We start from the raw sequence: 13,936 nt of genomic DNA on the forward strand, positions 1-13,936 counted from the left end.
CGACGATAGGCCGGAGAATCCCCATTTGCGGCGAAATTGGGGGCTGCGCCACGTTTTCAATGCTCCGCCCCCTCCAAAACAGAGTACGCCGCACGCCGTATGGACGGCCTCAGGACGTCACCTGAGGCCCTCCGCTGACGCTCCGCCCCCGATGGACCGAGTTCCCTACGCCGTGGGTCACTCAAACTCTTTTTCTTCGGGAACCCGGCATGGCGGCTGTGGACTGAGTCCAGCGCCACCACAGTCGGGGGGGGGGGGGGGGGGGGGGGGAGCCGATCACCGGACAGGGGGGGGGCTTTGGCGGGGGGGCACTGGTGGAGGGTGGCGAGCCTGGCCAAAGGGGGGCACTATTTGGCCAGCTGGGTCCGCGCGCGATCACTGCCATGTGCATGCGCGACCACGGACCCGGCAATTCTCCCGCCATATCCACAGCTAAGGGCTTTACGCTGTGTGCCTGTTACCACCCCCCACCGGATGGAGGATCAGTGGAGGTTTTGCGCCATTTTTCTGGGCACAAAACGCCACTGTTCCCACGCCAGCATCAGCACTTAGTCTCAAAATCGCAGAATCCAGCCCCTGATGCTTGAGGCAGCGGCAGCTGACCCCAGCTTTCCTCAATTACCTAGTTCTAGTTTTGCTGGAATGCAATTATTAGGATAGGTTTTAGGAAATGGCACATTACAGGTCATGGATGTTGGATTGCCTGCCTTACTGCCAGCGTGAAAGGAGGGGGAGTGGAGTTGGCAATGGTGGGGGGATATAGAATGTTCTGGGAGCACTTCTGCTCCTCCTGGCTCCACACACTGGTTTACTTGTGAATATTTCTCAAAAGGTTACATTTATTTGGTGGTCACATGGGCCATTTTGCATTCATTTCAGTGAAGAAGAAAATTATGTGGCGTGTAAAACAGGCTGCCGATTCACTGACTACCCTCCAGTTGTACACTACTGCCCAAGGCGAACTTCACCTGCTTTATATGCTGTTTGTAGAGAAAATATTGCTGTTATCTGAAGGACATTGGTAATGGTTTCAGATTCAGTTTAGGTTCCAAGTCCACTCTTACTTATATGCCCTGTTGAATGGCTCATCACCATGCAAAGGCTGAAATGAAGAATGAAAACCAGATCAGAGAGCTGGGCGGTGACATAATTCTTTAGATGAACACATGTCCTTTCGGATGCTCACATCAAGCCAGTCAGATGAAGAAAATACCATGAGGAACCATGGCAAGGATGTCAGTATTATTGCTTACTATTTTATTTGTAACTTAAGCAAACAAATCCTCAATATTTGGGAACGAGTATCTCTACCCATGAAGCCAAAGGAATATGATGCACTGTGTAAATATATTGGGTATCAGTAGTGAGAAATGCATGTTTAAAATAATGTCCCAAATTTCCGATGCATATCCAGACCCTACGTTTCCTCAGGTCAAGACCTGGAGATCATGCTAGGATTACACTCACCAGTGTCGTCTAGCACTAGCACTCCAGACTTTGTAGTCGGAACTTTTCATGGAGCCTGTAGCTATGACCCAATTTTCCAGTCATCAGGCAGCTATTTGCTTGAGGCTGTGGCTTCTGCCCCCATCTCTGCAGTAATTTATAAAATTGTTCCCTTTTTATGGCTGGACCCGCGCTGATGGTGTTGGATCCTTTTTTAAAAAAGGGCAATTTAGCATGGCCAATCCACCTACCATGCTCAGCGGTTATGGGGGTGAGACCCATGCAGACACGGGGAGAATGTGAAAATTCACACGGACAGTGACCCAGGACTGCGATCAAACCTGGGTCCTCGGTGCTATGAGGCAGCAGTGCTACCCACTGTGCCGCTCTAATGTTGGACCCGTTTTAGTCAATCTGCAGGATGGTATAATAATTTTAAAAAAAAATAATCTTTACTGTCACAAGTAGGCTTACATTAACACTGCTATGAAGTTACTGTGAAAATCCCCTAGTCGCCACATTCTGGCGCCTGTTCGGGCACACGGAGGGAGAATTCTGAATGTCCAAATTATCTGACAGCACGTCTTTCGGGAATTGTGGGAGGAAACCGGAGAACTCCGAGGAAACCGACACAGACACGGGGAGAATATGCAGACTCTGCACAGACAGTGACCTATGCTGGGAATCGAACCTGGGTCCCTGACGCTGTGAAGCAACAGTGTTAACCACTGTCCTACCATGCCGTCCATGATACCTCAATTCACTTGGCATATTGGCCTCCTGGAACTGCACGAGACAAGCACGATCTCTCAGTTTAGTGTCAGAGTTATCTGTGGGGTGAAGACCCAAGCCCGCTATACTGAACAAGGCCTGGGCTGAGGTGGTAGAGGCTGTGAGTGCTGGCAGCCTCATCAAGAGGACCAGCAATTCCGTCAGAAGATGAAGACCTCCTTCGAGCAGCTCAGGTGAGTAACCACCTCCGTGCCCCTGGCATCACTCCCGTCCCTCACTCCTCACTTTGTCCAACCCTCTAGAAGACAATAACCCACCTTTCTTACAAACCACCCTTCATGAAGGGTCATGGCTGAGGGCATCAAAAGCATTGGCCAGGCACTGACTGACCTCAGCCTGTCACAGAGGGGCAAGTCACAGGCACAGAGGGATATAACTGAGGCAATAAGGAACATTATTCACTCACTGAAGGACATGATCGAGTCTCAGTGCGCCATTGCCGAGGGCATCGAAACCAGGGTTCAGACGAAGGCAGGCCCCCAGATTGGAAGCACCAGGTGATGGTGGTATCTCCAGAGTTCACACCGGCCTCCCCACTGCCCTGGGGGTCTGCAAGCACCCTAAGGGCGGAAAAAGTGATGGGCCCATCCCGGAGCCTCCCGCAAGGGAGGTGCTGGAACACCTCAGCCCAGTCCTTCCAAATCCCCCCCACCGAACACTGAGGCATCTGCTGTCAGTGGGCAGAATAGGGAGGCATGTGTCACATGTGACACTGAAAGTCAGCCAGGCTCATCCAAGCCCAGACCCTTCAGACGTCAAACGACAAGGGCACCACAGGGCCAAGGGTGAGACAAGCCACAGGCTGCCTCCACTCCTGATGTGCTTTCTGGGTAAACACCTAGAAGAGGTAGGCCACAAAAGATAAGAAAGACAGATTATACTTAAGCTGGCATGAGTGTAGTAGAGAGTAGATAGGGTGAAGGACACACATGACGTAAATAGTCACAATTAAACCCCTTTGCACTACCAATCCCATCTGCTTCTAACCCCTGTCTGACGATGTAAAGGAAGGGTTGGGTCTGGGTGCTGTGTGGTGGCTGGGTGGGCCAGGCTTAGAGCGGGGGGATTCAGGCCACCCACGACACAAGAACGACCCACATGCTCACTCCCTCACCGAGAAGTGGCAGGGCATGGGGGCAGCTATGTTAGCCCACCTTGCATGACAGCATCCCCAGTGAGTGAGCCCTAACCATTCATCACAAACCATCCCCCCCCAACCTCATCATATCTGGGCCCGTGAGAAGGAATTGCTAGCACACATGAATGGATAATGTGGGCGGACAGTGATCTGTTAGCTTAAAGATAGGAGTCAGACTATGTCAGAAAATGAGGAGCACCAGAGCTCATCTCACAGTGAGTCGGCATCATGCTCCGTCCTGCAGGCCCGATCCACTGATACTGCCAACCCAGGCCCAACACCCTATGGTGATGCTGGTAGAACCCTCGAAGGGGGGGACGGAGAGCTGGGGCAAGGTGGAGACGATTCCGATGGCCAGGCCTCCTGGTTGGTAAATTGGGAAGTGATCAGGTTGTCCTGTGTGCGGCAGCCCTGGATCACACATTGGCTGGCCTGCCATGCCAGCTTGGGAGCCTCGCCAGGATCCTCCTGGACACCATCATCACCCTTCTTGTCAGATGAGGCATGGCATCCTTCCTGCTCCTCCAGTATGTTGCCCGTCTGCTGCACAATGTTGCGCAGGATGCAGCAGGCCACCACAATGCACGAGACCCTCTAGGGGTATATGGGAGCGCCCCACCAGAGCGGTCCAGGAATCAGAAACCCATTTTCAGAATGCCGATGCACTGCTCAGAGACGCTGGTGGTGGCTGAGTGAGCATCATTAGAACAGTTCCCCATCTTCGTCTGGGGCCTCCTCAGAGGTGACATTAGCCATGACCTTAGCGGGTAAGCTTTGTCGCTCACTAGCGTAGCCCTAACCCAAGGGAGCACCTCGAAGGCGCCGGGAACCTACGTGTTTGCCAGGATGTATGTGTCGTGCACACACCTGGATATCAGGCACATGTGGTAAACCACTGTATTGTATTGTATTGTATTGTACTGTTGTATTGTTACATGCCTGGGCTTGTCCCTGCTGGCTCCGCCTTTGGCTCCTCCCCTCGGGCTCATGTATAAAGGTGGTCAACCTCCAGCCCTGCCCTCAATCTGGGACTGGCTGTCAGCAGGTGTCTTTAAGCTGATTAAAGCCACAGTTTGTCTCCCGACTCTTCGTCTGTCGTCAATTGATGGTACATCAGCACACCAACTGCATATTCATGCGGTGGAAGTCCTTCCTACTGATGAAGGGCACCCCATGTTGAACCGGTGCTCGGGGGGGGGGGGGGGGGGGGGGGGCGACATGTGTGCCATCGATCACCCCCGGACCAGGGGGAAGCCAGTGATGGGAGCAAACCCAGCAGCTCAGGCATCCTGTTGGGTCTGTTCCAGGTTGAGGGTGATGTGTGCAGATGACCAGGTGCATAGGTCATCCGTGACAACGCAGTCTGCATGGTGCCGCCGGCGCGGGGCGTATTGCTCGCTGCTGCCACCAGCGGGGGATCGGAGCATCGCAACGGATTTGGTGCCTGGCACCGATCCTGTTTTTTGGACGACACTCCATTTTCCGCCCAATCAGGAATCCCGATACTGGTGTCAGGCAATGGAGAATCCACCCCTGTATGATTCAAGTAGGTTAGATATAACTCTTGGAGCTAAACGGATCAAAGTATAGTGGTGGAAAGCAGGACCAGGTCACTGAGTTGCATGATCAGCCATGATCATAATGAATGGCGGGGCAGGCTCAAAAGGCCAAATGGCCTACTCCTATTCCTATTTTCTATGTTCTATGTTTCTACGATTTATATTGGGCTTTTATTTTGTATACGCAGGTCCTTTGATGGTGATTGTTGAATACTGTAAATATGGCAACCTCTCTAACTATTTGAAGAGCAAGAGGAACACCTTTGTGCTGCATAAGGTGATTGCACCATAAAGATCTTTATTTTTAATATTGAATTATTGAGATTCCAGCCAAATTAACTTGATAAATCGAAATGAATATCCAAGGGCAGCATCTTCATTCACGGCAGAGAGAATCTTCATAACGTGTCTGTGTCTTGGTTGCCACAATTTTAATATTAAAAATATGATAACAAGGGCCAGAACCGTTTGCCCATTGGGCGCGCACTCTCAGCGGGCCCAGGAGCGGGCATGAAACGTGTCCCTGCTCACGGTCGTCTCCGGAGCGCAATTTCTCGCTGCCGAGCCAGTCAATGGCCATCCAGGATAAAACATACTCTGTGAAAGGCTGAGTCTTGCCATGGAGACCAGGAAGGGGGCGGGTGTTAGGAAAAGTGAGGGTGTGGGCTGACGCTTCCAATGTCCTCTTCAGGGGGACAGCTGCTGTGGAGCTGTCTCAGGCGGCTGCTGACATGTGAAAGATAAAGAGCGAGGGAAAATCTATGTAAGGATGTCTAGGCAGCACATTCAAACACAAACCTCAGTCCCCAGGCAACTTTATAAATTTTATTTCAGCTCTGATATTTGGATTGAGGTTGAGGCCAAAACATAAAGGCTGTCTGGCCAACAGGCCGCCTGTCGCCTTAATAGCAGATGAGCCATGTAAAATTGCATTTCATTGGCCCCTTCATGGGGTAAGGTGCCTGCTAGCTTGTCAACAGGCTCGCTTCCAAAGCTCGCACTCATCTACCCACCAAAATATTGTTCAAGTGCATGCCGACGTTGGGGCACGTCCCTGACGACCACGCGCATGATTTCACAGACTTCTGGGTTAGGCACGTGCCTGCCTGAGCTACATAGAACTCTGGTGAAGGAGTGACTGAAGTACACTATTAAATATTCAAAGTTGATTAACTCTGATTTATCTTCTATTCAACACATATCATTGGCTTGAGTAGGAATTGACGACATGGAGAACCATGCGCAAGAACTTGTGTTCTACCACTTTGAGGCACAGGACTAGAAATGTGTTTCGGCAGCTTTCAGGCATTCTATTGTCACAGGAAAAATCCCTGCACCCGAAGGAGGAGGCATAAGGATTGTGAAAAACTGGTTCTCATGTCTCATCTCTATATAGGGGACTGGTCACTTTGGTTCCTCTTTTGAGGTGTTTATTCAACTATAAATTCTTTAGTGGTGCTGAAAACCCATTAATATTATCATAATAGAATTGTTTCTCTGGTAAAATGACGCACTTACTTGTATCTAGTATTCACTTTCTAGAAACTGAGTTTTTCTTCTTTTCAGTTAGCTTCGCACTGATATCACTGCGGGAGTTAGTCCTCCATTTAATTGTTTGCCTTGGCTCCACTGTGAGCTCTCATGGCTGAGGGGATGGAGACAGGCAAAACACAGTAAAATGTAAGACGTTCAGTTTAGCAAAGGGCTGCTGTGTATTTTCAAAGCATGTTTTGTTTTTGTAAGTTTGCTAAGATTTCTTCCTGTGTTCTATCTGTGTGTAGGAAACTACACTCCAGTCAGACCCAGTTCAAGAAAAGGCTTCCATGGAGGGTAAAAAGAGAAGACTGGCAAGTGTCACCAGCTCCGAGAGCTCCACTAGCTCTGGGTTTGATGAAGATAAAACTCTAAGTGATGTTGAAGAGGAAGAGGAGGGTAAGACCTGATTCCTTCCTGATTTCTTCCTGATTTACAGCCTTCAAAGTTATTTTTACACCGCACCATGTATCTTTGATGTCCTTGCTGATTATCTATGTAATAAACATCCGTGGGATATTCTTAATAGGAGGAGGCACACCTTTCAAGTTTGGAAAGGAATAAAAATACATGGTGTGCTCTGAATGACAATTATAGTTCTTATCAGATTGTCTCTAGCTTTTCAGAACAGCAGGGAGGAAACCTCACCTTATTATTTTGCCACTAATTACCATGCGAGGTGAAAGGATGTTACAGGGAGTAAGCGAACATCAATTGTAGCTTTAGTGCTGCTTATTCTGGCTGGAGCTTCGCCAGATGATCTGGAATTTTACTCCGCTACCAAGGCAACAGTTTGTCAATGACGGCAATATGCTGGGGAAAATTCAGATCTGATCGATGGGCTTTACATTTCCCCATTGGTCCACCAAAATATACAGAGTAATTTATCCTTCTCAAATCACATATCCATTTCAAATCTCTGCAGCTATTGAGAAAATTTATGTTCCAGCATTAACTGTACTATTTGGGGGGAAAAATCAGCAGAGAGACAATGGATGCTCAAACTCCAATGACAAATGGTGTCACAGAAAACATATTCAACTCTATCTCAATTAAACTTTTGATTTGGATTGCTGTGCTGATAAATTAGTGCCAGGCATCGTAATTAGTACCTGTGGTGAACGTATTGTACGAACCATTCACCACTGCATTACACTGTGTCACGCTGTTGCTCATGAGGACTCCATCTGTGGACCGTTGTACGATATTACACAGAATGGATCATGTTGGTGCATTTGTGGGCTCCGCCCCCTTGAGGGGAGGTATAAAGAGCAGTTGACCTGTAGGCGGCTCTCCCGAGCAGAGCAGTCACAAACAGGCACTGTTCTAGTCGATTAAAGCCACAGTTTACATCTATTCTCTTTTGCGTGAATTGATGGTCGCATCAACACCACAATGGAATTGGCCCTCAAACCTGACCGACTGGAAATCGACCCACAAGCCGTGGAGGCCAAACGGATTTTTTCGCACTGGCTCCACTGTTTTGAGGCCTATCTCGCCGCCTCCTCCTCGCCTTCCGTCTCCGACGATCAGAAGCTGAGCCTCCTCCATGCCCGGGGGAGCCATCGAATCTCTGTACAACTCGAGAAAGCCTCCACTTACGCTGTTGCCCTCGCGATATTGAGGCGCCTATACGTAAGGCCCTCAATACTCGTAGCCAACGCCCTGGGGAATTGCTGGAGGAGTACCTACGCGACCTCAAAGTCCTCGCGCGAAGTTGCAACTACCAGGCCGTTACGGCCACTCAACATATTGACCTCGCTGTCCGCGACGCCTACGTGGCAGGAGTGAGGTCCAACTACGTGGGACAGCGCCTACTCGAGACAGGTGCCCTCGACCTGGAAGAGACGGTAAAGCTAGCCTCCTCCCTCGAAGTAGCGTTCCAAAGCCTCAACACGTTCCCGTCTGATCACGTGACCTCCTCGTGTACCCCAGGCCTGTGCCGCGCGGCTACCCGCCCAACACGGGGGGCTACCCTGCTATTTCTGCGGCCAGCACCAGCACCCCAGGCAGCGCTGCCCGGCTTAGAATGCGAATTGCAGCAACTGCGGTAAAAAGGGACATTTCGCTAAAGTTTGCCTGGCCAGGTCAAAATCCTCAAAATCACAGGCCTGACTCTCAGACTCACAGGCCTGCAGACCCCACAATGTGACTTCGCGCCTGCCGGCTCCCCGCCTCCCCTCGGACGCATCATCGGCCTCGTGTTGTCCGTGGGGGCAGCCTTCTTCAAGCCCACACAACATGTGTGACTCACGGGGGCCGCCATCTTGGCCACCATCTGCAGCGACGCCCAACACGTGCGACCAATGGGGGCAGCCATCATGGGACCACCCCAGCACCTCCGACCACGCCGGCTACCCGCAACTCAGAGTCGTCACCCTTGACCAGTCGCGACTCAAACACCTCCGGAGCTCCATGATTACCGCCCGGGTCAATGGACACGAAACGCCTTGCCTGTTCGACTCCGGGGACACGGAGAGCTTCATTCATCCAGACTTGGTAAGGCGCTGCTCGCTCCCAATCTTCCCTGCACATCAAACGATCTCCATCGCTTCTGGGTCGCACTCGGTGCAGATCCGAGGGTGCACTACCGCAACCCCTGCAATACAGGGCGCCGAGTACGCCAATTTTAAACTATGTGCGCTCCCCGACCTCTGCACTCCCCTCCTGGTGGGACTGGACTTTCAGTGCAACCTCAGGAGCCTAACTCTGAAGTTCGGCGGGCCCCTACCCCCACTCACTGTATGTAGCCTCACGACCCTGAAGGTGGAGCCCCCCACCCCCGCTCTTCGCAAATCTCACCGCCGACTGTAAGCCAGTTGCCACCAGAAGCAGGGGATCATCGAGGCCAGCAATAGCCCCTGGAGAGTTCAGGTGGTGGTCGTCAGGACCGGGGAAAAGACCCGGATGGGTGTAGACTACAGCCAGACTATAAACCGGTACACGCAACTCGATGCGTACCCCCTTCCCCGAATCGCAGACATAGTTAACCAGATCGCGCACTACCGGGTGTTCTCCATGGTGGATCTGAAGACTGCATATCACCAGCTCCCAATCTGCCCAGAGGATCGCCACTACACGGCCTTTGAGGCAGACAGCCGCCTCTTCCACTTCTTCCAGATCCCCTTCGGCGTCACAAACGGGGTCTCGGTCTTCCAAAGAACGATGGACCGAATGGTGGACCAGTATGGGCTGCGGGTCACATTTCTGTACTTGGACAACGTCACCATCTGTGGCCATGATCAGCAGGACCACAACGCCAACCTCCAGAGATTTCTCCAAACCGCACAAGCCCTTAACCTCACTTATAACAAGGAGAAATGCGTTTTCCGCACAACCAGACTAGCCATCCTCGGCTACGTCGTGGAAAACGGTGTTCTAGGACCCGACCCCGACTGTATACGCCGCCTCCTGCAACTGCCCCTTCCCCACTGCACCAAGGCCCTGAAAAGTGCCTCGGGCTCCTTTCCTATTATGCTCAGTTGGTCCCCAACTGTGCGGACAAAGCCCGCCCACTAATCAAGGCCATCATCTTCCAAGGCCCCCCAGGCCGTCAGCCGCATGAAGGCAGGTATTGCCAAAGCTGCGATGTGCGCGGTGGACGAGTCCGTCCCCTTCCAGGTGGAGAGCGACGCGTCAGAAGTCGCCCTCGCTGCCACCCTTAACCAGGCGGGCAGGCCAGTAGCATTTTTTTCACGTACCCTCAACGCCTCTGAAAATCGACACTCCTCGGTCAAAAAAGATGTCCAAGCCATCGTGGAAGCTGTGCGGCACTGGAGGCACTACCTCATTGGTAGGAGGTTTACCCTCGTCACTGACCAACAATCGGTAGCCTTCATGTTTGATAATATGCAGCAGGGAAATATCAAGAATAATAAGATCTTGAGGTGGGGGATCGAACTCTCCACCTATAATTACGATATAGTATATCGTCCTGGGAAGCTCAACGAGGCCCCAGATGCCCTGTCCCACGGCACGTGCGCCAGCGTGCAATACGACCAACTCCGGGCTATCCACGATGACCTCTGCCACCCGGGGCACACCCGGCTCGTCCACTACATCAACGCCCACAACCTGCCCTACTCCACCGAGGAGGTCAGAGCCATGACCAGGGACTGCCAAATCTGCGCAGAGTGTAAGCCGCACTTCTATCGACCAGACAAGGCCCACCTGGTAAAGGCATCACGGCCCTTTGAGCGCCTCAGTATTGACTTCAAAGGGCCCCTCCCCTCTACCAACCGCAACACGTATTTCCTCAATGTCTTTGACGGGTTCGCCCACTTCCCCTTTGCAATCCCTGCCCCGACATTTTAAAAAAAAAATTTAAAGTACCCAATTATTTTATCCAACTAAGGGGCAATTTAGCATGGCCAATCTACCTAACGTGCACATCTTTGGGTTGTGGGGGTGAAACCCACGCAGTCACAGGGAGAATGTGCAAACTCCACACGGACAGTGACCCAGGGCCGGGATTCGAACCCGGGTCCTCAGCGCTGTAGGCGGCAATGCTAACCACAGCGCCACCGTGCTGCCCTTCCCTGCCCCGACATGACCGCCGCCACCATCATTAAAGCCCTGCATAGTGTCTTCACCCTGTTCGGCTTCCCCACATACGTCCACATGAGCGACGAACTGCGTTAGTACCTGCTCGGTAAGGGCATCGCCTCGAGCAGGACTACCAGTTACAACCCCCAGGGAAACGGGCAGGTGGAGAGGGAGAACGTGACGGTCTGGAAGGCCATCCTCCTGGCCCTATGGTCTAGTAATCTCCCAGTCTCCCACTAGCAGGAGGTCCTCCCCGACGCGCTCCACTCCATTAGGTCGCTCCTTTGCACGGCCACAAACGAGACCCCTCATGACCGCCTGTTTGTTTTCCTCAGGAAATCCACCTCCGGGGTCTCGCTTCTGTCCTGGCTGAAGACACCGGGGCCTGTCCTACTCCACAAACACGTAAGGAGCCATAAATCCGACCCCCTGGTTGAGAGGGTCCAGCTCCTTCACACCAACCCCCGGTACGCATACGTAGAACACCCCGACGGCCGACATGATACGGTTTCCCTCCAGGACCTGGCACCTGCAGGTTCCCCTACCACCACCCCAACCTACTCCCCCCCACCTACGTTGAACAGCGCCCCCGCCCCTACATGGCCTCTAAACCCCCTCCTATACTCCCTCCCCCCTTCACCGATCCACAGGAACAAAGCTCCAGAAGACACGTTCCCGGAGTCCACGGCTGTGCCCGCACCGGCGGCTTCACCACCCATGCCCGCACTGATGAGTTCGACACCCGGGCCAGCTGCGATACCAGAGCTCAGGCAATCGCAGCGCACGATCAGGGCGCCGGACAGACTGAACCTGTGAACGCTTCAACCCCGCCGAACTTTATTTTTTTAAACAGGGGGTAAATGTGGTGAACGTGTGTACTAACCATTCACCACTGTATTACACTGTATCACGCTGTTGCCCATGAGGGCTCCACCTATGGACCATTGTACGATATTACACAGAATGTATCATGTTGGTGTCCTAGTGGGCTCCGCCCCTGGCTCCGCCCCCTTGAGGGGAGGTATAAAGAGCAGCTGCCCTGTAGATGGCTCTCAGTAGCAGAGCAGTCGCAGGCAGGCACTGTTCTAGTCAATTAAAGCCATAGTTTACATCTACTCTCTGTTTTGGGTGAATTGATGGTCGCATCAGTACCTTAAGTACCATCAGTACCTTCATGTACAAATCTAAGGCAGCGAGTATCGTGGGCCCAGTTGGTTAAATGTGCACTGCTTAGTCTGGTATATGAAAGAGGGCTTGCAAGCATGACCCTATGCTTCTGGTCACTTTGATCGCACTCTGACCACTCCAACCTCCTCCTCCTACACCATTTCAATTAAAATCAGTGCAAGGAACAGCAACTTATCTTGCTGCTTGACACTTCCCAGCCTTAACATTGACTTTAACTACTTCAGATCTTAATCACCTATTTTCTCTTGGACATATTGGGAGGGTTTTTAATGCTCCATTGCCCGTGGGTTTGAAGATGGTGGTTGAGGGGAGGGGGGTGCGCGGATGAGGCACATGCCAAGTGACCAGGCAGTCCCCCTGCAGGGGGTACTAATAAACATGGAGAAATTCCTTCCTTAATAGGTCCCTGGACTCATCATAGGGTCTCCCAAAGCTTTAGACCATCCCCACCCTCCCTCCGCTAATGTTATCTTCCAGCATGGCCTCTCAAAGCCCAGACTCTACCCTTCACAGGGCCTATCAACTTGTACTCGGCAATACCTCCAAACATACCTAAATGATCCAGGCCCTCATGCTTGAAGTGCTGGAGAACTTCTGGCTTCTGACTGGCCAGTTGCTGTCTGAGTAAGCATTTCCCTGAAACTATAAACATAGTGCAAAGGCCGTCTCCCTTCCTTACAGGTCCCACCTTTATTAATCGCCTACTCTAAGCTAAACTAACCCCCCCCCCCCCCACCCCCCCCCCCCCCCCTTTCCGCTGACGATTCATTATCCGCAAAGAAATTGACGAACGGTTGCCACCTCCGGGTGAACCCTAACAGTGACCCTCTCAAAGCGAACTTGATTTTCTCCAAACAGAGAAAGCTAGCCATGTTCGATAGCCAGGTCTCTGACTTCGGGGGCTTTGAGTCCCTCCAAGCTAATAGTATCCAACTCCGGGCTACCAGGGAAGCAAAGGCCAGAACGTCTGCCTCTTTCTCCTCCTGGATTCCCGGGTCTTCCGACACCCCGAAAATCGACACCTCTGGACTCAGTGCCACCCTTGTTTTTAACACCGTGGACATGACGTCCGCAAACCCCTGCCAAAATCCCCTAAGCTTCGGACATGTCCAGAACATGTGGACATGGTTCGCCGGTCCTCCCGCACATTTTGCGCACCTGTCTTCCACCCCAAAGAATCTGCTCATCTGGGCCACTGTCATGTGAGCCTGATGAACGACCTTCAATTGTATCAGGCTGAGCCTGGCACATGTTGCAGTCGCGTTGACTCTACTCAACGCGTCCACCCGTAGACCATCTTCTATCTCTCCTCCCAGCTCCTCCTCCCACTTGCGCTTCAGCTCCTCAGTCTGCGTCTCCTCTGACCTAAATGTCAGAGACGCTCCCTTCTCCTACCCACTCTCTGGAAACTACCCTGTCCTGAATCCCCCTTAACGGTAGGAGTGGGAAGTTTGGCACCTGTTTACGTAGGACGTCCCACACCTGCAGATACCTGAATTTGTTTCCCCTCGCCAACGCAAACTTCTCCTCCAGCGCCCTCATACTCAGAAAGCTCCCCACTATAAACATATCCCCCATCCTCTCAATCCCTGCTCTCCGCCATATCCGGAAGCCCCAATCCATACTTCCAGGGCAAACCGGTGATTATTACAGATTGGGGACCAGACCGATGCTCCCACATGTCTCCTCCATTGCCCCCAGACTCTCAGGGCAGCCACCAGCATGGGGCTGGTGG

The 13,936-nt window shown here is 52.2% G+C and overlaps 1 protein-coding gene across 2 annotated transcripts in view; it reads left to right on the forward strand.

Annotated features, from left to right (window-relative positions):
* The window catches only part of flt1 (fms related receptor tyrosine kinase 1), a 269,771-nt gene that overhangs the window by 198,474 nt on the left and 57,361 nt on the right, over window positions 1-13,936 (forward strand). For both annotated transcript variants that reach the window (XM_038817857.1, XM_038817858.1), the window contains exons 20-21: window positions 5,124-5,212; window positions 6,717-6,867. In XM_038817857.1, the coding sequence (XP_038673785.1) occupies window positions 5,124-5,212; window positions 6,717-6,867 (240 nt within the window). The remainder of the gene's footprint in view (window positions 1-5,123; window positions 5,213-6,716; window positions 6,868-13,936) is intronic.

Source organism: Scyliorhinus canicula, chromosome 14 (genome assembly GCF_902713615.1).
Source record: "Scyliorhinus canicula chromosome 14, sScyCan1.1, whole genome shotgun sequence".
Lineage (NCBI taxonomy): Eukaryota > Metazoa > Chordata > Chondrichthyes > Carcharhiniformes > Scyliorhinidae > Scyliorhinus > Scyliorhinus canicula.